We start from the raw sequence: 24,649 nt of genomic DNA on the forward strand, positions 1-24,649 counted from the left end.
AAAAACAACAAAAAAAGACTTGACATTTAAAAGAGATAATACAACCAACAACATTCAGTCAGCACAACATAGAGGGCAGCAGAAAATATCCATCACTATACTGCAGATACTCATTTATCAAAGAGCAACATGAAAACAAGGTGAAAAGCTTTGAGGGGGAAAAAAGGGCTGTAGTAAATGATTATCTTTAAGGATCGAAAAAGAATAGTGTTTTCATTGCAATTATCTGCACATCTTGGCAATTCACAATTTTCAGTGGTTTAGTACAACTAAGTAGTCAAAAGAAAAATTTCTTTTATAGATCTGTCGTTTACAAACTACTTACTACCTTACTAAATTTAACATGCAGTATAGTTTTTTGTGCATTCCATAACATGTGCATTTTAAAGCATTTACACCAGGGACAAAGTCAATAAACCAATTCATCCTTCCCTACTTGATTCAAAAAATAGTAAGATTTGTTTTTTGGCTGTCCTTTTTTACAGTATACAGTATTTCCTGTGCAGTTTAAGTGTCATTGCTCTCTTTATGACCTTTGTTCTTTCTACAAGGTAATAATACACTATGGTAAAAAAAATCTCCATGTGTGTCTGCCCAATTCTTCGCTCTTCTGTGCTGTAGAAGGAAAGGTCAAAGACCCATTTATTGGTTCATCGGTCCAGCAGTTTATTTTAGTATAACGTGTAAATATCTAAAATCAAAGAAGCACCACACTCCAGTCCAGCCAACCTAGTGTAGACTTGAAAAAGACCTCAACCCATAAGTCTCTGCCAAAGTCTCGCCCCTGACATGTTTTGCTCCATCCACCCGAACTTAATTATAGACAAAATCTTTTGATTAAACTCCGGTGGGCGGAGCGAAACATGTCAGGGGGCTTGGTTTTGGCAAAGGCCGTTTTCAAGTCTACACTAGCTTGGCTGGACAGGAGTGCGAGGATTCTTTGATTGCTTTGCAATATGCATTGCTTCGGATGAGCACCTTTGGCAGCCTGCACCTTTCTTCCTGGTGACTGGCTTCCCCAGCTTGAGCAGCGGTCATAATCTAGCACCAAAGTCATTGTGTAAATATCTGTTATACAAGATCAATCACCTCAATAGAAGGAGATTGTAGAAATTAACGCAGTCCTTTATAAAAAAAAAGGGAGACAGAGCAGTTATAACACAGTTCCATACAAGAGGGTTCAGAGGGCCCTGCTCATGAGAGCTTACAATTGAAAAGATAGGGTCAAATGATGCAAAAAGTAATAACGGTCAGGGATGGCATACTGTGGGGATGTAAAAAGCAATTGTTGAGGTGAGATATAACAAGTAAATCAATTGTTAGTTTTTTTGCATTGGTACAGAGGTTAAAGGCTAAGTTCACCTTTTTTTTTTTCTAAATTCCAGCTCCTCTATGTACCAATATAGCATTCATGTACTTTTTTTGCAAAAATATCAAAGCTTTCCATAGAATCTACAGACACTTACCTTAATGTCCTCCATCCATGATCCCAAATGTATTTATTGCTTCTGTCTTACTTCCTTACAGACTATAGGTTATGACACAGGAAGGAGTGATCAGCTGACCTCATTAGCACACACCCTGCATCATCCACCCTCCCATTCCTAGCTGCATGTTTTTTAAATGAAATGCAATCAACCAGTGATCACCCCCTCACTAAATACACAATCAGATTGCATAGTGTATGGCCATCTTTATACAAGTACATAGAAGGGAGTAGACAGAAACACTCAGCTTTCAAGCCCCGTTCACATCTCTGCATAGTGGGAACTCTCATTCCCACATTAGTTTTTTATTTTATTTAACAAGGTGGGAAGGTGTTTTGGAGCATTTTCACTCAGCACACATAGGGCAGCCGATCCACCTGAATGGGCTGCCCTACACGCAGCAATCGCCCCAAAGAAGCTTTTTTTTAGAGTGGAGCTTGGTGCATTTTTTACTGCGATTTTTGGTGCAGCACATTTCTGAAATGCAAGGAAATGCACAGATGTGAATGGAGCCTTATAGTTCTTGTGTTATCGCACCAATTTCACTTTCAGGTCCCATTCACATCTAGCATAGTGGGAGCGAACGTTTTGTGGCATGTTTTTCCTGTGACACGCATAGGGCAGCTTGCTGATTTAAATGGGCTGTGCTATATGTGGCTTATGGCCAGTGGTCATCAACCCTGTCCTCAGGGCCCACTAACAGGCCAGGTTTTATGTGTTACCTTGAGGAGATGCAGACTAGAATACCGCAATCACTGAGCAGCAATTGATATCACCTGTGATGTATTTCAGTTATCTTGCAAACCTGGTCTGTTAGTGGGCCCTGAGGACAGGGTTGATGACCACTGGCTTATGGGACATGTTGGCGTTTTGTGGGTTGCGTGTTTTTTACTGTGCGTAGCATTTGCCACTCATTTTTTCACATGGCAAAATGTGTGTTTGCGTCTATGTTTGGTATACCAATTAATTTCACTGAAAGCGCAACTAGCAATTTTAGGTGTATAAGGGTGGCCATACACTATACAATATAATTGTACAATCTCCTTTAGATTTACCAAATTTATATAATAGGAGGAAGCCAATCACTCTATATCCAATCAGGCAGGCCCTTGCACTACATAATTGATGACAGATCTAAAGGAGAGTGTACAATCAGATTGTATAGTGTATGGCCACCTTTATACACCTAAAATTACTAGTTGCGCTTTCAGTGCCATTAATTGTTAACAACACACTAAACACAGAAGCAAACACACATTTTGCTATGTGAAAAAACGAGTGGCAAATGCTGCAAAACGCACAGTAAAAAAACACTCAACCTACAAAACACCAACATGTCCCATAAGCCACATATAGCACAGCCCATTTAAATCAGCAAGCTGCCCAATGCGTGATACTGGAAAAACGAGACACAAAATGTGCGCTCCCACTATGCTAGACGTGAATTGGGCCTGAAAGTGAAATTGGTGCGGTAACACAAGAACGAGGCTCCATTCACATCTGTGTGTTTCCTTGCATTTCAGAAATGCACTGCACCAAAAATCACAGTAAAAAAAGCACCAAGCTCTGCTCTAAAAAAAGTTCTGAAGCTTCTTTGGGGGTGTTTGCTGCGTGTAGGGCAGCCCATTCAGGTGGATCGGCTGCCCTATGTGTTATGGGTGAAAGTGCTCCAAAACACCTCCCCACCTCGCTAGAGATGTGAACGGGGCTTGGCAGCTGAGTGTTTCTGTCCACTCACTTATATGTACTTGTATAAAGATGGCCATACACTATGCAATTTGACTGTATATTGTGTATTTAGTGAGAGGCGTGATCACTGATTGATTGCATTTAATTTAAAAAACATGGAGACTGGGAGTGGGAGGGTGGATGATGCAGGGTGTGTGCTGGTCAGCTGGTCAACTCCTTCCTGTGTCATGACCTACAGTCTGTAAGGATGTAAGACAGAAGCAATAGATACGTTTGGGATCATGGATGGAGGACAGTAAGGTAAGTGTCTGTAGATTTTATGGGAAGCTTTGATATTTTTGCAAAAAAAGTACATGAATGCTATATTGGTACCTAGGGGAGCTGGAATTTAGAAAAAAAAAAAGTGAACTTAGCCTTTAAGGCATCAAGTCTTGGACAGGGATTGGATGTGGAGCCAAAAGGAGAAGTCTGAGTCCAGGATTAGGCCCAGCACCCTGTCTTGAGAGGAGGGACTGGTAGTTGTGCCATTGATTTTAATGGGGATGTCAAAAGAAGGGCCACAGGGGAAGGAAATATTATAAGCTCAGTTTTGAAAAGACTGAGTTTGAGGTGGTGTGACATCCATAATGATATGTCAGTTAACGAATTAGTGATATCCTAGGAGACTGACTGGATGAGCAGAAGAGCAGAGGGGTAGGTTTGGGTGTTACATAGTTACATAGTAGGTGAGGTCGAAAAAAGGCACAAGTCCATCAAGTCCAACCTATGTGTGTGATTATATAAATCTATATGATATAAATCTATAAAGATATATGTTATCTGCATAGAGATGGTAATGGAGGCTGTGGCAGGGAGGTGTAGAAAGATATTAAATGGAGTCCGAGAACAGAGCCTTTGGGAACCCCTACAGAAAGAGGACAGAGTCTTGGGGGACCCTTACAGAAAATGGAAGGAGAGGAGGATGCAGAGTTGTAGGTGGTGACAATGAAGGTGCAATGAGAGTCTCAATACATTTTTCAATACATTTTTGAGGAGTTCCACTGTATAAAAGAAAACAAATTAGTCTTATGCCCCGTACACACGGTCGGATTTTCCTACGGAAAATGTTCGATGGGAGCTTGTTGTCGGAAATTCCGACTGTGTGTAGGCTCCATCGGACATTTTCATTCGGAATTTCTGTCACACAAAATTTGAGATCTGAATCTCAAATTTTCCAACAACAATATCCATTGTCGTAAATTCCGATCGTGGGTACACAATTCTGATGCACAAAGTTCCACGCATGCTCGGAATCAAGCAGAAGAGCCGCACTGGCTACTGAGCCAACATCCATCGGAAAAAATCCATGGATTTTGTTGTCGGAAATGTCCAATCGTGTGTACGGGGCATAAGAGTAAAAGTGGCCATTCATTTTAGCAGATAGCAAGCCGTTAGTGAGATTTAGGAGTGTTGTGGGTAAAAGCCAAACTGTAAGGGGTGCAGAGGGTTGTTATGAGTGAGGTGGTAGCTCAGATAAGTGAAAACTAGGTGTTCTAGAAGTTTGAAGGTTGGCAGGAACAAGGAAATGAGTCTTAGGTTGTTGACACTGGTGGATACCAGCGAGGGCTTTGTTAAGTGTTTGGAGGGGGGGGGGTGATCAGTGCATGTTTTAGAAGGTTGGGGAAGTAGTGGGAAGGAGAGACTAAAAATGTGAGTTATAGAGTGTAGAATAGAGCAACAAAGTGACCTTGGTAGTTGTGAGGGAACATGGTCTAGGGGGGCACGTGGTTAGGTACAATTTCCTTTGTGGTAACAGGGTCAAAAGATCAAAATATTGACTGCAGTTGTAGACATGGCAAGGTTAGGTGGGGGAGATATCTAGACAGTGGACAACGCCTAGCAAACTGCTCCCAAAAAAATCGCTTCGGTTTCAAAAGCATTGTTTTTTTTGCTTTTGAAATGATTGGCAATCTCCAATGAGTAAGTTGGTCGGTGGAGGCAGTGGAGGACAAAGTAGAGAGTTAAAGGTAGAAAAGAATTGACGAGGACTGGACGAGAGAGTGCTAAAATAGTTGTGAGCATACAATGTTATAGATACTTTCTAATTCTGTTATAATTATGCAGTCACCATAACTGCTTTTTCTTAGTTTCAGAAATGATCTTACATTTTGTACAAGGTTAAAACGTTCTGTCATATGACCATCATCATTTCTTTCTGGTAATAGAAACAATGTTTCCCCCTTGAGGAGATGGGACTTTAAGGGCACAGAGACTTAAACAAAGGTAGTATAAAAATTATAACGTTTATTGTATCAAAATTTGCATAAAGTAGAAAACATATAAAGAAAAATACTGAAGTAAAAAGCTGAGTTGCAGAGAGTAAGGTATAAATTACCTCAACATTATCAAGCATGATATAACAGCAATATTAATAGGTTTACATAGGTTTCATAGGTTACATAGAAAATGCATTGACAATTTTTTTGTTGGAGTAGTCTTAACTCCTTCCTCAGGGTAAGTGCTTTTTGCAATTAATGTAAGTATAATAGTGCCTTGAATCCATCACTCGACATAGTTCAGCACATAAAAACACAGGTGATAAAGGAGAACCACCATACAATACACAAATGTAGACACTGAAGTAATAGAATATGAAGAAGGATCTCTGGAGACCACGTGAGGAGCCAAGGTCATACGCACTGGGACCAGAGGGTGTGACTATAATGTATTGAGAAGTGACTGGGAGTACAGTTCCATATAGAGTGGGACTTATGTTAGTCCTCTGCAACTAGTAATTGTTGATAAGCCAGGTCACAGCCAACTGGGGCCTGCAGCAAGGTCTCTAGAAAGTATGAATTCCAGGTATGGTCCTAGGCACACAGCAGACCTGGTGAGCTCACAATACCACAGAGGCAATCTGGGGCGGCTGACAACTCATGGGGCCCCTGGGCAATAGGGGATTATGGGGCCCCCTTTGTCCTCACACACAAGCCACACCCTCACAAAGCCCCACGTATATATTGCACTGCTACATTACATGCATTGGTCACAGAATTTCTCTACTGTATGTTCAAAATAAATGTTTAACCACTTCAGCCCCGGAAGGTTTTACCCCCTTCCTGACCAGAGCACTTTTTACAATTCGGCACTGCGTCGCTTTAACTGCTAATTGCGCGGTCATGCAATGCTGTACCCAAACGAAATTTGCGTCCTTTTCTTCCCACAAATAGAGCTTTCTTTTGATAGTATTTGATCACCTCTGCCGTTTTTATTTTTTGCGCTATACACGGAAAAAGACCGAAAATTTTGAAAAAAAATGATATTTTCTACTTTTTGTTCTAAAAAAAATCCAATAAACTCAATTTTAGTCATACATTTAGGCCAAAATGTATTCGGCCACATGTCTTTGGTAAAAAAAATGTCAATAAGTGTATATTTATTGGTTTGCGCAAAAGTTATAGCGTCTACAAACTAGGGTACATTTTCTGGAATTTACACAGCCTTTAATTTATGACTGCCTATGTCGTTTCTTGAGGTGCTAAAATGGCAGGGCAGTACAAAACCCCCCCAAATGACCCCATTTTGGAAAGTAGACACCCCAAGGAATTTGCTGAGAGGCATGTTGAGCCCATTGAATATTCATTTTTTTTGTCCCAAGTGATTGAACAATGACAAAAAAAAAAAAAAAAAAAAAAAAAATTACAAAAAGTTGTCACTAAATGATATATTGCTCACACAGGCCATGGGCATATGTGGAATTGCACCCCAAAATACATTTAGCTGCTTCTCCTGAGTATGGGGATACCACATGTGTGAGACTTTTTGGGAGCCTAGCCGCGTACGGGGCCCCGAAAACCAATCACTGCCTTCAGGATTTCTAAGGGCGTACATTTTTGATTTTACTCCTCACTACCTATCACAGTTTTGAAGGCCATAAAATGCCCAGATGACATAAAACCCCCCCAAATGACCCCATTTTGGAAAGTAGACACCCCAAGCTATTTGCTTTGAGGCATGTTGAGTCCATGGAATGTTTTATATTTTGACACAAGTTGCGGGAAAGTGACAAATTTTTTTTTTTTTTTTTTTTTTTTGCACAAAGTTGTCACTAAATGATATATTGCTCACACAGGCCATGGGCATATGTGGAATTGCACCCCAAAATACATTTAGCTGCTTCTCCTGAGTATGGGGATACCACATGTGTGGGACTTTTTGGGAGCCTAGCCGCGTACGGGGCCCCGAAAACCAAGCACCGCCTTCAGGATTTCTAAGGGCGTACATTTTTGATTTTACTCCTCACTGCCTATCACAGTTTCGGAGGCCATGGAATGCCCAGGTGGCACAAACCCCCCCCAAATGACCCCATTTTGGAAAGTAGACACCCCAAGCTATTTGCTGAGAGGCATGGTGAGTATTTTGCAGCTCTCATTTGTTTTTGAAAATAAAGAAAGACGAGAAAAAAAAATTTTTTTTTTCTTTTTTCAATTTTCAAAACTTTGTGACAAAAAGTGAGGTCTGCAAAATACTCACTATACCTCTCATCAAATAGCTTGGGGTGTCTACTTTCCAAAATGGGGTCATTTGGGGGGTTTTTTTGCCACCTGGGCATTCCATGGCCTCCGAAACTGTGATAGGCAGTGAAGAGTGAAATCAAAAATTTACGGCCTTAGAAAGCCTGAAGGCGGTGCTTGGTTTTCGGGGTCCCGTACGCGGCTAGGCTCCCAAAAAGTCCCACACATGTGGTATCCCCGTACTCAGGAGAAGCAGCAGAAAGTATTTTGGGGTGTAATTTCACATATTCCCATGGCATGTTTGAGCAATATATCATTTAGTGACAACTTTGCGTAAAAAAAAATAAAAAAAATTAAAAATTGTCTCTTTCCCGCAACTTGTGTCACAATATAAATTATTCCATGGACTCAACATGACTCTCAGCAAATAGCTTGGGGTGTCTACTTTCCAAAATGGGGTCATTTGGGGGGGTTTTGAACTGTCCTGGCATTTTATGCACAACATCTAGAAGCTTATGTCACACATCACCCACACTTCTAACCACTTGAAGACAAAGCCCTTTCTGACACTTTTTGTTTACATAAAAAAATAATTTTTTTTTGCAAGAAAATTACTTTGAACCCCCAAACATTATATATTTTTTTTAAAGCAAATGCCCTACAGATTAAAATGGTGGGTGTTTCATTTTTTTTTTTCACACAGTATTTGCGCAGCGATTTTTCAAACGCATTTTTTGGGGAAAAAACACACTTTTTTACATTTTAATGCACTAAAACACACTATATTGCCCAAATGTTTGATGAAATAAAAAAGATGATCTTAGGCCGAGTACATGGATACCAAACATGACATGCTTTAAAATTGCGCACAAACGTGCAGTGGCGACAAACTAAATACATTTTTAAAAGCCTTTAAAAGCCTTTACAGGTTACCACTTTAGATTTACAGAGGAGGTCTACTGCTAAACTTACTGCCCTCGATCTGACCTTCGCGGCGATACCTCACATGCATGGTGCAATTGCTGTTTACATTTGACGCCAGACCGACGCTTGCGTTCGCCTTAGCGCGAGAGCAGGGGGGACAGGGGTGCTTTTTTTTTTTTTTTCTTTATTATTATTATTTTTTTATCTTATTTTTAAACTGTTCCTTTCATTTTTTTTTTTTTTTTAATCATTTTTATTGTTATCTCAGGGAATGTAAATATCCCCTATCATAGCAATAGGTAGTGACAGGTACTCTTTTTTGCAAAAATTGGGGTCTATTAGACCCTAGATTTCTCCTCTGCCCTCAAAGCATCTGACCACACCAAGATCGGTGTGATAAAATGCTTTCCCAATTTCCCAATGGCGCTGTTTACATCCGGCGAAATCTAAGTCATAAAATGCTCGTAGCTTCCGGTTTCTTAGGCCATAGAGATGTTTGGAGCCACTCTGGTCTCTGATCAGCTCTATGGTCAGCTGGCTGAATCACCGGCTGCATTTTCAGGTTCCCTGTTGAGACAGGAGAGCCAGAGAAAAACACGGAAGACGTTGGGGGGGGGAGGGGCATTCCCTCCCACTGCTTGTAAAAGCAGTCTAGAGGCTAATTAGCCGCTAGGATTGCTTTTACATGAAAGCCGACCGCTGGCTGAAAAGAATGATACCAAGATGATACCTAAACCTGCAGGCATCATTCTGGTATAACCACTCAAAGTCGTGAATGGCGTACCTGAAGACAAAAAAATGGTTAACAATAAAGCACAGTAAACGGTAAGGTATAAAAAATTGCATACCTGAAAAGCAAACATGATAAAACATAATAACAATAAAACATTGCAGAATATAATACAGTAAAAAAGAACAGAACAATAGAGAGAGAGAATAGAGAGAGAAAGAACAATAAAACGACAACTATTTTTTTTTTATTTTATATTTTTGTATGTGTTTTTTTTTTTTTTTACACTTTTTTTTGTAACTAACTTTTATAACTGTAACCGGTTCCAGGTTCGGGTCTCTCAAAATGCGATGGCATCTTGGGAGACCCTGTGAAAGTGTGCCTAGTCTGTGCAATGCTGTACCCTACGCTAATACTCAGCTAGTGAATGGTAGCGTTCAAAACATTCACCAATGCAAAGACCAGGATTGTCAGGACAGGAGGGACAATAATAGCGGGTGTCACGCCTATATCCGCGTTTGCTGCAGACACGACATCTTTTTTGGGGGGTTCGTTGGGTAGGGGTACTCGGGAGGACATAAAGAAAATGCCTCTCATGCAGCCGACTGCATTTGGTTGGGGATGTGAATGGGGGAAGTACGGGCGCTGCAGAAGTGGTGGGTTCCCAATTAGGATTGGCGAATGCAGCAGGAAGGGCACTATGGACACGACGGGCCTGTGTTCGTCTTCTTGGTGGCAGCGGGACACTACTTGTGCTTGCCACCTCACCAGCTTGAACTGCACTTATGGGACTCGCCACGTCACCAAGTGTTACTGCAGTGCTGGTTTGACTACGACCGGGGTGTACTAGGCCGCTGGTGCTTGCCAGTTCACCAAAACGCTACCAAAAAAACTGTTAGCGATCGCAAGGATCAGGCCTGACTCTGCGAACGCTGCAGTTATGCGTTTAGTGTTTTGTAAGTGACAGTGATCGATCGATACTGCACTTGGGTGGGCTGGGCTGGGCCGGGCGGAGGGGCAAAACGCAGGTGCTAGCAGGTATCTGGGCTGATCCCGCTAACACTGCGTTTGTGGGAACCCTAAACTGCTGGGGACGCTAGTATAGATCTGATCGGATCAGATATTGATCCGATCAGATACTATACCACTAAGGGAGGCGTATGCTGCGTGCGTGGGTGTTAGCGGTACTGGCGCTAATCTGACGCTGCCTGGGGCTGGTGCTTGCCAGTTCACCAAAACGCTACCAGAAAAACTGTTAGCGATCGCAGGGATCAGGCCTGACTCTGCGAACGCTGCAGTTATGTGTTTAGTGTTTTGTAAGTGTCAGTGATCGATCGATACTGCACTTGGGTGGGCTGGGCTGGGCCGGGCGGAGGGGCAAAACGCAGGTGCTAGCAGGTATCTGGGCTGATCCCGCTAACACTGCGTTTGTGGGAACCCTAAACTGCTGGGGACGCTAGTATAGATCTGATCAGATCAGATATTGATCCGATCAGATACTATACCACTAAGGGAGGTGTACGGTGCGTGCGTGGGTGTTAGCGGTACTGGCGCTAATCTGACGCTGCCTGGGGCTGGTGCTTGCCAGTTCACCAAAACGCTACCAAAAAAACTGTTAGCGATCGCAGGGATCAGGCCTGACTATGCGAACGCTGCAGTTATGCGTTTAGTGTTTTGTAAGTGACAGTGATCGATCGATACTGCACTTGGGTGGGCCGGGCAGAGGGGCAAAACGCAGGTGCTAGCGGGTATCTGGGCTGATCCCGCTAACACTGCGTTTTCGGGAACCCTAAACTGCTGGGGACGCTAGTATAGATCTGATCGGATCAGATATTGATCCGTACAGATACTATACCACTAAGGGAGGCGTATGCTGCGTGCGAGGGTGTTAGCGGTACTGGCGCTAATCTGACGCTGCCTGGGGCGACGCATATCACCGCCGGGCGATCAGGGGGCTAAACCTTTATTAGGTAATAAACGGCGGGTGCCCTGACACTATAAAAAATAAACAAACTAACCAGCGTCACCCGTAACACTTATATGGTGATCAGTGGTGAAAGGGTTAACTAGGGGGCAATCAAGGGGTTAAAACATTTATTAGATAGTATATGGGGGTCCCTGTCGCTATAAAACGCTGACGGCGAACCTAAATATTTACGTTCCTAACTAGCGTCACCAGCGACACTAATACAGCGATCAGAAAAATGATCGCTTAGTGACACTGGTGACAGGGGGTGATCAAGGGGTTAAAACTTTATTAGGGGGGGTTAGGGGGGTATCCTAGACCTAAAGGGGGGTAATATTCACTGCCCTAACACTGTAACTGTCACAAACTGACATTATGCAGTAATCAGAAAAAAAAAAAAAAAAAAAATACTGCTAATGTCAGTTTGTGACGGGGGGGGGGGTGATTGGGGGGGGATCGGGGGGCGATCGGGGGGGGATCGGGGGTGTAAGGTATGCCTGGCATGTTCTACTGTGTGTGTTTGTGTGTTGTGCACTTACATGTCTTCTCTCCTCGGCGCTGGGACGGAAACTGCCAGACCGAGGAGAGATGACATCACATCCTCTGCCTGTGTGAAACTATACACAGGCAGAGGAGGATTCCCATTGGCTGGGAGCGATCGCGAGGGGGGGGCCACGATCGGATGGTCTCCCCCTCGCCTCCCGACGCTCCCAGTCAGATGCCGACCGCCGATGGCACCGGGGGGGGGTCCGATCGGACCCCCCGCCCGCGGGAGGCAGATCACGTACAGGTACGTGATTCTGCCTGCCCGTGCCATTCTGCCGACGTATATATACGTTAGGCGGTCGGCAAGTGGTTAAAGAGTTAAGAAAATAAAGAAAAATAAACTCACATTAACCACGTACATTTACTGCAGGGCTGTGTCTCCTGTGAGTAGAATCATGTACAGGTACTTGATTCTGCACTTGCGGGGCTGCTGCTGTGATTGGACACACCAAGAGCTAATCAGCGGGTCCGGCAGATCGTTTCCAACAGAGGCAGAACGGTGGTCTGCCGATGTAAACAAGTCAGATCGCCATTCTGTTAGTAGGGAAGACCGAGATCCTGTGTTTCTGCTAAACAGGAACACAGATCTGTCTTCCCACATTTAAAGCACCTCTCCCACACAGTTAGAAAGCACTTCCTAGGAACACATTTAACCTTTTGATCGCCCCTGGTGATAACCCCTTCCCTGTCAGTGTCATTAGTACAGTAACCATTAATAGTAAAAAAATAAATAAAAATTCTTCAAAAATATACCATAGCATATTGGGATTTTTACCAAAAACATGTAGCAAAATACATATTGGCCTAAACTGATAAAGAAATTAGATTTTTTACAATTTTTTGCGAAACACCCAGGTGAGTAAGTAAGTCTCCTTACCAGTTGAAAAGACCAATATGTTGGTCTCACCAAGCCCAGGGAATTATGGTCTCCCAAAAACCTTAAAGGAACTTCAGGGCTGTGGCATCTGTGTCATCAGAGAGGATGAAAGGGACCAGGGGCTGCTCCGTCTGTGGTAGGCAGTATCACTTTCAGCTTCAGAGTCAGGGACTGTCCGAGTTCATCCAGCAGAATCTGATCCACCAGACCCTCACCAACTGCAATCAACATCATTCCCTGGGCTCGGTGAGACCAACATATTGGTCTTTTCAGCTGGTAAGGAGACAACTTACTCACCTGGGTGTTTCGCTTCATTGGATAAGGGACTCCTTTTCTCATCACAGTGCCGATCGCACTATTCACTGGCCACCCCCTTTTTTTCCTCTTGCAAATGTATTGGAACTCTGAATACTGCTATTGTGGATTACACTGATCCACATCTGAGGATCACCAATGCTATTTTGTTTGTGTGCATATCAATTATGTATATGTGATTTATTTTTATGCCACCGGGTGATTTAATTTTCATAACAATAGCACATTTTAACGACTTACCGACTGCCGCACGACAATGTACGTCCAAACTTTGAACGGGGATATCGTTGTTATGGCAGCAGCTAGCTGGCATAACCCCGGTATCCCTGTTTTCGTGTGGCGGACGGCTTTCAGATAAAAGTGGTACCTGTGGCGGATTCGCCGTGAGATCACTTTTATCGGTGGCGGGAGAGGGGCCCCCCCTCCCGCCGCGATCCGGTGCCCTCCGCCGCTACCGACGGCTCCGGTAAGCGGCGGAGGGCACCAGATCGCATCTGTCTCCGCCCTGTGCCTGGAGACGAGTGATGCTAAGATGGGCCCCCACTCGTCTCCATGACACTGCTGGGCGGAAGCGACGTCAAAACGTCACTTCCGTCCACGCCTCTTAAAGGCACATTTTTTCAAATGTAATTTTTTTAAATGACTTTTTTTTTTTTTTTTTATATTGTATTTTAGTGTAAATATGAGATCTGAGGTCTTTTTGACCCCAGATCTCATATTTAAGAGGTCCTGTCATGCTTTTTTCTATTACAAGGGATGTTTACATTCCTTGTAATAGGAATAAAAGTGACACAATTTAAAAAAAAAAAAAACAGTGTAAAAATAAATAAAATAATGTAAAATAAATAATAAAAATTAAAAAAAAAATGTTTTTAAACCCCCCCGTCCCGACGAGCTCGCGCGCAGAAGCGAACGCAAGTAGCACCCGCATATGAAAACGGTGGTCAAACCACACATGTGAAGTATCGCCACGACCAGTAGAGCGAGAGCAATAATTCTAGCTCTAGACCTCCTCTGTACCGCAAAATATGCAACCTGTAGAATTTTTTAAACGTCGCCTATGGAGATTTTTGAGGGTAAAAGTTTGACGCCATTCCACGAGCGGGCGCAATTTTCAAGCGTGACATGTTGGGTATCAATTTACTTGGTGTAACATTATATTTAAAAAAAAAATTGGGCAAACTTTACTGTTGTCTTATTTTTTTATTCAAAAAAGTGAATTTTTTCCAAAAAAGTGCACTTTTAAGACCGCTGCGAAAATACGGTGCAAAAAAAAGTATTGCAAGGACCGCCATTTTATTCTCTAGGGTGTTAGAAGAAAAAACATATATAATGTTTGGAGGTTCTAAGTAATTTTCTAGCAAAAAAACCCTGTTTTAAACATGTAAACACCTAAAATCCAAAACGAGGTCGTTCCTTAAGTGGTTAATATTGTCTGCTTAAGTTTTCTGGTTCAGTTTGTTTTCACTTAATTTATATTTCTTCTGCTTCAAGAATTTAGCGCTGCACTAATATATATATATATATATATATATATATATATATATATATATATATATACATATATATAATTCATTACATATCTGAGTGCAGAACCACCACTTACATAAGGGTCCCCTGAGCCCCCCCCATTGCATCAGGGTCCCCAGAGAACCTCCCCTTACATCAGGGTCCCCAAAGAACCTCCCCTTACATCAGGGTCCCCAGAGAGCCTCCCCTTACATCAGGGTCCCCAGAGAACCTCCTCTTACATCAGGGTCCCCAGAGAACCCCCTCCTTACATCAGGGTCCCCAGAGAACCCCCTCCTTACATCAGGGTCCCCAGAGAGCCCCCCCCTTACATCAGGGTCCCCAGAGAGCTCCCCCCTTACATCAGGGTCCCCAGAGAGCCCCCGACCCCCCCCTTACATCAGGGTCCCCAGAGAGCCCCCCTTTACATCAGGGTCCCCAGAGAGCCTCCTCTTACATCAGGGTCCCCAGAGAGCCCCCCTTACATCAGGGTCTCCAGCGAGCCCCCATACATCAGGGTCTCCAGAGAGCCCCCCCATACATCAGTGTCCCCAGAGAGCCCCCCATACATCAGGGTCCCCAGAGAGCCCCCCCCATACATCAGGGTCCCCAGAGAGCCCCATACATCAGGGTCCCCAGAGAACCCCCCATACATCAGGGTCCCCAGAGAGCCCCCCTATACATTAGGGTCCCCAGAGAGCCCCCCATACATCAAGGTCCCCAGAGAGCCCCCCCTACATCAGGGTTCCCAGAGAGCCCCCCATACATCAGGGTCCCCAGAGAGCCTCTTCCTTACATCAGGGTCCCCAGAGAGCCCCCCATACATCAGGGTCCCAAGGGAGCCCCCCCATACATGAGGGTCCCCAGAGAGCCCCCCTATACATCAGGGTCCCCAGAGAGCCCCCCCATACATCAGGGTCCCCAGAGAGCCCCATACATCAGGGTCCCCAGAGAGCCCCCCATACATCAGGGTCCCCAGAGAGCCCCCCTATACATTAGGGTCCCCAGAGAGCCCCCCCATACATCAAGGTCCCCAGAGAGCCCCCCCTACATCAGGGTTCCCAGAGAGCCTCTTCCTTACATCAGGGTCCCCAGAGAGCCCCCCATACATCAGGCTCCCCAGAGACCCCCTATACATAAGGGGCCCCAGAGAGCCCCCATACATCAGGGTCCCCAGAGAGCCCCCCCATACATCAGGGTCCTCAGAGAGCCCCCCATACATTAGGGTCCCCAGAGAGCCCCCCCCATACATCAGGGTCCCCAGACTTAACCCCCCAGAGGTTCCCTTGTACCTGGTGCCTGGGGACCGTGGGATCTCACTGGGGATTGTAGTTCTCTTCCTGATTCTGTACAGTGGAGATGGGAGGAGCCTCTGACCCAGGCAGCAGTCGGCAACAGTGTACAAGCAGAGCAACTCACTTGTACACTGAAGAGTGAAACTTGTAGCTGCCCGGGTCAGAGGCCCCTCCCCTCTCCACTGTATACACACTGGAGGAGAAATACTAGCCCCAGGGAGATGCCGCGAGCACCACAGAGCTGCTGATTGACGCCTCCCACTCTCCCCACTCCCCCCACTGCATCCCAAACTGAAAGCCAGAGGTGCAGGGGGAGATGCTGTGTCTTGGGCCCCCCCACAGCGGCAGAACGGCTCCGACGCAACGTGACTGCCAGCAGCATACCCCTAGATCCGACGAGCGGGAGCTTCCCACAGGCTCCCTACTGGCCACGGGCCCTCAGTTGGCGTCCGAATGCCCGAATGGTCAGTCCGCCCCTGGAGGCAATGGATCTCAAGGAGTAAAGTTTGGGAGTAGGGACGCCACCCCCGACTCACCAAAAGAGAAATAGCAAGTGGACTATTGCGGTACAAGAGGTATAGCTAATAATACAAATTACTTATAAAAATTTCACAAAATTTATTTATACAAAAAAAGCAAAAAAACAACAAGACATATAGTTAAAAGGTTCAGATGACTAAAGCTGTAGGGTTCCTTGCATTGGAAGTGGTACCACCTGATGTTAGGGGAGGTGACCGAGATAAGATATTACTACAAAGAGAAGCCCTTTGGATAGAAAGGCTTAATGCCACTGTCCCCCCTGGGTTTGAACGAAGTTAACTCCTTACTCTAACAGATCGATCAGCGCCTCCCCATTATCCTAATGTGCAACTGTCTCCTTGGGTCAACTAATCTCCTGCCAGCTATTCAGCCCGCTCTATCTATTACCCATGATTGCATTCCCAATTTGGGAACTTATAATTTGAGGACATTCAATTTTTTTTTTTTTGCTTTGTTCATTTTTCTTGAACACTTAACACTTTTTGCATGTTTAATTCATTTATATTTATGGTTAGTATATCAATTGTTGTATTTGTTTTTTATGATTACTGTTAATTATTTTTTTTGGGCTCTTTGCCTTTGTCTCTGGGTGGTTGATGGCAATTGACTCCCCCTGACTTCGTTTTTATCCCCGGCGATGGGTAGGTTCCCTGGTGGTCAGGTGCAGGCTTTCCCCTGGTATATGCCGCCCTGGCTGCTTGCACTGACCTCATTGAGGACCTCGGTCCCACCCTCCCTCTGCAGGCTTGTGTGCGATACATCGCGTGCACTCCTTGCCTAGGTACAGCCCAATGGCTTGGAATGCGCGCGCATCAGGCATGCATTATCCCCAGCCTAGTGGCCTCGAGGCCAGTGCGCAGGCGTTCGTGCGCTGTCCCCGCGCGCGCGCACTGCGGGACCCTTGACCCCGTGATGTGTGGGACCCTGATGCCATCCCCACGTCACGAGGTTGAAGGGGATTTTTATATGGTGGATATACACCGCCATAGACCCAGGCCAGAAGAAGACCCAGATGAGCCCTGGAAGACAGCACCACTGGTAAGCCCCACTTTATGCATATACCTATGCCTGGTCACACCTATGTAGGTGTTAGATAGCTGCACCATACTTTACCATTATAAACATATTTAACAGGCTATCAATTATGTCCCTGGTTTGATCTTACCTTTTTTAGATCTTGGACATCGCTCTTCATGTTCTCATGCCTATTGCTATTTAGCTTCGATGCTGCCAACTTAGACCCACTCAAACCTGTGACGCTGACATACTCCCATGGCTTCAGAGTTCTGGGCTCCATACATTAACATATATTTGACATAGGTAGATGTCAGTCTTTTTATTTTCTGTTTCACCACTTTTTGGCTTTTAGCCTTTGATCTCTTCACCTGCTTTATTCACCACTAGGTTTTTTACACATTTTTTTGCATGATATCCTACTGAACACCTCACGGTTGTATTTTATTTTATCGGTTATTTGTCCCCTGTGGTACCTGGCTTTTAATCCCCTCACTGATAGCACCTTGTCCTTTTCTTTCATGTCTCTTCCCTGTTTTCACTGTCAATCATTGTCCCTGCACTTTATGTCCTTCCCATATCCCTTTTTCTTGTCCCCCTCCCTTTTCTTTCCCCTTTCTTCCCCCTCCTCTTTCCCTTCTCCCATTCCTTCCCTGTTTCCTTTCCTCCTCCTCAATTTATTACTTCAACATTTATGACTGACACCTGCATTGATCATATGAATTTTCACCCCCATATTTACTTCACACAGACTTTGGCCGGTGTTTTATACCCCCTTCCCAATCGCCGGGGGAGACCCAGTCAGGTTACCTCATTGCTGCACACCCCCTGAGGCTCGGATAAGCAGTTCCATCACTTTTTTTCATCTCCCCCATTATATAATTGTATGAAATTTTGTATATGGTATTTATCCTTTGTATTTTGTAAACATGTCGAAATATCATGTCATCTAAACCTTTTAACTATATGTCTTGTTGTTTTTTTTGCTATTTTTGTATAAATAAATGTTGTGAAATTTTTATCAGTAATTTGTATTATTCGCTATACCTCTTGTACCGCAATAGTCCACTTGCTATTTCTCTTTTGGTGTGTCGGGGGTGGGGTCCGTACTCCCAAATTTTTCTCCTCAATTAATTTGGACGATGGTACATCTTACTAAGATATACTTTGCTTGATTTGTACAGTGAGGCTATACACTTTCTATAGCAATGGATCTCAAGGTGACTGAATGCATCCATTTGCAAAGTCAGCGTTGCACTGTATGGAGGGATTGATGGCCACACCTTCTTTCTGGTAATGGTGGTGGGGTTACAGGACACTGTGCAGGACACAGTGGGTTGATTTACCAAAGCCAAATAGACTGTGCTCCAGACTGTGCAAATGAGCTTAGTAAATGAGGTAAAGCTTCACTTTGCAAAGAATACCCAATCACATGCAAAGAAAATAAAAAACAGCATTTAGGCTTGCATATGATTGGATGATGAAAGTCAGCAGATATTCTGCTCGTTTACTATTCTCTGGAGCAATTGCTCTTGCTGAGTGCAACTGCAATTTGCAAAGTGCACAGTCTATTTGCCTTTGGTAAATAAACCCCAGTGTGTGTACCCAATACAAGCATGTTGTGTGTCTGTATAGTGTTCTTTACCTCTGAATGGCCAGCCAAAGGATGAAAACTGACCATGCTAATATAGATCAGCTTCTGTGTTTTGTGTGGTCAGTTTAGAGCAAGGAAAAAAGGTTACTGGCAGGATCAGTCAGGTACTTCAGATGGAAGATTTCTCTAGGTTTTGTTGAGGTGAAATTCAGAATCAAAAGCTGCATCGTATACACTACTGGGTATTCCTGTTGGTATAGTAGGCATGTTTTTTGCCTACTGGCATGTAGTCAGGTGCAGTCTACTTTCTCCACTGCAGGTGGCGCTCTTCCACAGCGGCGCTGCAGTTTGAGAGGAAGTCAAGAGGAACATAGTTCTTCTATGGTTTCCTGGGTCACTGGAGAAGCATCCAATTGGATGTTGCCGCCTCATGTGACTCTGGTAACCAGATTTGACACTCATTTTGCAGATTGGTAGAATAGGAACAGGTACCCTGCCTGGTAAGGATGGTACGAGAGGCAGGGAAAGGTTCCTGATGAGGAGGGAAAGCATAGGGCTTGCAACTTTGTTGGACACCTATTTGGGCACAAGATGGCCAGGCAGCATTCTTCCCCTCTTTACAGACACTGTCAGTTCCGCTGCATTCTGCTCTCTACATGCTGTTGGAACTGTACCTGTTTCTGGTTGGGCTGCCTTCCCACCGGGTTATTTGTGAACTGTCTGCATTATTTCAATACATGTTCTTTCATTGCACTGAGACTGAGTTACTCTCTCTGCACCTTCCATATTGTAATATTACTGAATTTGACTGCAATTTTTTTCACTATTAAAAAGAACAAAGCTACTCTGACCTGAGCTGCACTTACCAAATCCTTTTGATTGGATATCTTACTATCTTACCTGAGGAAAATAAAGGGGATTTACAGTCCGTGTTAAGTGCCCTTTTTAAGTACTAATTATTGTAAGATTAAGCAAGAAATTGATTTACACCGTTTCTACATTCATATTCATGTATATAAAATTCAATAAAGGGGTATTCTGCTTCATAAGTTCCACAGTGCAGATGATTGCAAACAGTCACAGTGCTGTTCTTTGGAGATACTAGCTTTTAAGTGTGGCCATAAACATAGACATGGGTGGTTGGCTATGCAGGAATTAAAGTGATTGTTAAAGCGTAACTCCACTTTTGTTGAGAAAAAAATGCATTCTCCTCTGGGTGATCTATGTACATTAAAAGGATTTTAACATTTTGTTATTCTTAAGAAATCACTGTTTGTTCCTCTGTGCCCCTGTGCTAAGTGAGTCTAATGAGAGTGGTTTTATAATTATCAATCAGCTGTGCACCTGCAAGGCTCTAATGAGGAAAGCTGCTGGGCCTGCATCACTTTAGCCATGATTTCCTATTAAAGGTATCTCACCAAAAATGACATTTTTGTTGCAGGGGATGCCTGAAATCTGACTTGTATCTTAGTGCAGATTTTTAGGAAAATTGATGTGCCAATCACACAAGCAAGAAATTAAGTTTCTGGGGGGTGTTATGTACACACTCTGTGTACAAAACAGCTCCAGGTAGCCATATTGCATTGCATTTTCAGAAAACTACAGAGCTGCAAATTGAAAAGGAAAAGTAATTTTTAACAAAATTCAATAATAATATGGTTTGTGTCGAAATTGTAGACGCCAGCCCTCAAATTGATTTCTGGCAAGCGTGGGCTGCCTCGGAGAGGGGGGGGCGAGCACCAACGGCAGGCGGGGTTAAATGGGAGCTGTTCTCCCAGCAATCACCCAGGGGAAGAGAGAGGGGAGGAAGAGGCGAGCTGGCTGGATCATCAGAGTGGGGATTGCCCGCTGTAACAGCTTTCATTTGAATTGCTGTATGCTCGCGGTCACAAGCAGTCCCGCCTCCTAACCCATCGCCTGTGACAGACAGAACATGTCCCGGCATTGGACGTGGACAGTCAAAGGCGCCAGGGCAGGAGGCAGGACTGTGCGTGACTGCGAGTAGATGGCAATTCAAAAGAAAGCTGCTACAGCGGGCAATCCCTGCCCTGTGATGATCCGGCCGCCCTCTCTCTTCCTCTGCACAGGTCACACTACAATGATGGGCGCAGGTCACATTGCAATGATGTGCACAGGCGAGGCTGCATTGATGGCCACTGGTCATGCTGCAATGATGGGCACAGGCGAGGCTGCATTGGTGGGCACAGGTCATGCTGCAATGATGGGCATGGGTGAGTCTGCATTGGTGGGCACTGGTCTTGGCTGCATTGGTGGGCACTGGTCTTGGCTGCATTGATGGGCACAGGTGAGGCTGCATTGGTGGGCACTGGTCATGTTGCAATGATGGGCACAGGTGAGGCTGCATTGATGGGCACAGGTGAGGCTGCACTGATGGGCACTGGTCGGTTTGCATTGATGGGCACAGATGAGGCTGCATTAATGGGCACAGGTGAGGCTGCATTGATGAGCACAGGTGAGGCTGCATTAATTGGCACTGGTCATGCTGCTGTGATGGGCACAGGGGAGGCTGCATTGATGGGCACAGGTGTGGCTGCGTTGATTGACACAGGTGAGGCTGTGTTGATAGGCACAGGTGAGGCTGCGTTGATGGGCAAAGTAAGGCAAAGTAAGGCAAAGTAAGACAGGATTGTTAAAGCATATCTAAACCCCCAAAATATAATTATATTGACTTACCAGTTTTTAGATGTGGTGGCTGATTTGTTTCCTTTTCTCAGTTTTTCCCTTTTATTTTCACCTTGTGATACTACCAGTAATACACTTCCTGTCCTAGAGTGACAACAGTCACTTACTGCACTGTATAAAGGAGCAGCATTGTCACCCTAGGCTGTGTTTCTGATTTTGACTACAAGCACCTCCCTTTCCCATCATCTCCATCACAAGAAGAGTAGTGCTCTGTAGTTCAAAGAAGATAGCTTTTAATTAAGTGGACAGCAAGTTACAACAACACTGGGTTTCTGACAGATTTTTATTTGTTCTAGCAGAAAATGTATTTAGCCAGAAAAAATAAACCAAATGCAGCCTCCATATCTAAGCACTTGTAACCTGTTATGTATAAAATTTTTGTTCTCGGGTTTAGATCTACAACCGTGTAGGACTAAGTGTAAGGCTGGAGTTCGCCCTTAAACAGACAGTCCTATATGACTTCTATATACAATATTATTCTTGATAGAAATACTCTGACAATAAAACAATTGAATAATTCAACACATTGGTACAATTTCTTAGATATAAACCATACATAGCATCTTAAAAATGTTTTTTTTTTATCTAGTAAAATAGAACATTTTTTGAAAAGTCTAAATTTTAAATGAGAGTGTAGCTAAAGCCAAAGATGTTTTTTCAATCTGGATATAATGGCAATGGGTTAGAAGCTCCGTTAGATTTTATTGTTGTTTGTGTCCCCACTAAAGGTGGCCATAGAAGGATCAATATTCAGCTGGTTTAGCAGGGACCGGCCGAGTTTTGATCCATGTGTGGCTACTGCAGTTGAACAGAAGTCCATCTACCGATCCACTTATGTTCAACAGCCCTGTTGGATAAAAGCAGTTCAATCAGCAGCTAACCCAACCCTAAACTGTGTATTCTGACAGCGGGGAAGATTCCCCCGCTGTCAAAATACAGTAGCACAGTGGGGAGGATTCCCCCATCTACCACAAATGTGTAGATGGGGGAATTGGTTCAGTTTTTATTGTTGAGCCCACTGGCTGAACAAAAGTAACCAAACCATGTAAGGCCAGCTTGAGTAGTTTTACGCCTCTTTATATCTCCTAATGGCCACTGTCATTGGGACTAAAAGTGAGGAAAAATCCAAAATTTTCAATTGTCACCAGAACAGCAATATAAGGGAAATCTTTCAACGGGACCACTTTTTAGGAAGTCATTTACCTCATTTGGAGAGATTTTCTCTCCAAAAGCAAATCTCCCCAAAAGAATACAGTTGGCAAAAATAATTCAGGGGTTTTACCAATTCCCTACCCCATCCAAAGTAATAATAATAATAAAAAAAAAAACTCATTTAATAACTACCACCTACTATTTTTTCTTCATGCATAAAAAACATTTAACTGATAATCTACTATTTTATAAAATTTAACATTTCATATCTTATTGCTAAAAATGCATTTAGCAGCTATAAATTGATTATTTTCCTTCACCTAGCCTATAACCTAGACCTATAAATAACTATATTCACATAAAGGGAATCTGTAAAATAATTGACAATTACAAGTTAACACAAGATCAGTAAAAGAGCATACGTTTGAGAGTCAATTGTCCTAACTATAGTCATAGTTTTACTTACCTGTGCAAGGTGTCCATGATTTCACACCAATGGTCAGGCCCAACGATGTCCAGTTCAAGATAGTCCAAACACAAACCAGAAGAATTGCAGACATCAGTGGACTTTAAACATGCGTTCCATGTACAGTATTAACAAATCTGCTTTCTTTGTGTTAAACCCACACCTTGATAAGAAATAGCACCCAAGTTCTCATGGCCATTGAAAAATGTCAAAGTCTCTAGTCATCCTGTATAAAATACTCTGCAATGTTAAGGGGCATTTACAGAAAATTCCATAATTTCTTCCTGAATTTCAAATAAGTCATAATGTCTTTTATACCATGTATGAGCCTTATTTTTCTCAGAAGTCAACAGTTCCCAAACTCATGTAAAAGAAGCAGCAGAGCCAGCTGTTTGCTCACGACACAGCAGGTGAGGTTGTGTATGTGTGAGGGATGAGCAGGTGAGTGTACAGGGAGAAGCCAGATATCCAGACATTCAAATGAGTTTGTTCCCAGTCATTTTCTCCTCTTCAGGATCTTTTCATCTTTTGCCCAGCCCTCCCCAGGTGAAGGAATTTCCCACTGTAAATGACTCTGCTCTTACAAAGAATATATTACTAACATAGGTGGAGCTACAAGCATGCTGTGCACCTGAGTGTGCTTAGTGCAAGTGTCTCAGGTACATAGATAGAAAGTATCTTTCACTTATCAACACATTTCAAAACCAGTAATTTCAATCATAGGATTACAGAGCAACAATTCTTCTTATACTGTTGCTGTTCTTTCTTTCTTTCTTTCTTTCTTTCTTTCTTTCTTTCTTTCTTTCTTTCTTCTTTTTTTCTTTCTTTCTTTCTTTCTTTCTCTTTCCTTCCTTCCTTCCTTAAATGCAGCGACATCATCCCACTTGTGCTCTATTGAGAAATAACTTTTTTCTTTCTTTCTTTCTTTCTTTCTTTCTTTCTTTCTTTCTTTCTTTCTTTCTTTCTTTCTTTCTTTCTTTCTTTCTTTCTTTCTTTCTTTCCTTGCTTCCTTAAATGCAGTGACATCATCCCACTTGTGCTCTATTGAGAAATAACTTACTTCTTTCTTTCTTTCTTTCTTTCTTTCTTTCTTTCTCTTTCTTTCTTTCTTTCTTTCTTTCTTTCTTTCTTTCTTTCTTTCTTTCTTTCTTTCTTTCTTTCTTTCTTTCTTTCTTTCTTTCTTTCTTTCTTTCTTTCTTTCTTTCTTTCTTTCTTTCTTTCTTTCTTTCTTTCTTTCTTTCGTTCGTATTCCACTGATAACTCTTACTTCCTCTGCTGGACTGCCAGGAGGGACTTGTAGTTGTGTGGCAGGTGATGATGTGGTTGTGCAGCTGAGCCATGCACAGAAA

General features: G+C 43.5%; 1 protein-coding gene across 1 annotated transcript in view; it reads right to left on the reverse strand.

Annotated features, from left to right (window-relative positions):
- Positions 1 to 24,111, reverse strand: part of TSPEAR (thrombospondin type laminin G domain and EAR repeats) — a 247,921-nt gene extending 223,810 nt beyond the window's left edge. The window contains exon 1 of the mRNA XM_073633468.1: positions 23,301 to 24,111. Within this exon, the coding sequence (XP_073489569.1) occupies positions 23,301 to 23,394 (94 nt within the window). The 5' untranslated portion in view covers positions 23,395 to 24,111. The remainder of the gene's footprint in view (positions 1 to 23,300) is intronic.
- Between the last annotated feature and the right edge of the window lie 538 nt (positions 24,112 to 24,649).

Source organism: Aquarana catesbeiana, linkage group LG06 (genome assembly GCF_042186555.1).
Source record: "Aquarana catesbeiana isolate 2022-GZ linkage group LG06, ASM4218655v1, whole genome shotgun sequence".
Taxonomy (NCBI): domain Eukaryota; kingdom Metazoa; phylum Chordata; class Amphibia; order Anura; family Ranidae; genus Aquarana; species Aquarana catesbeiana.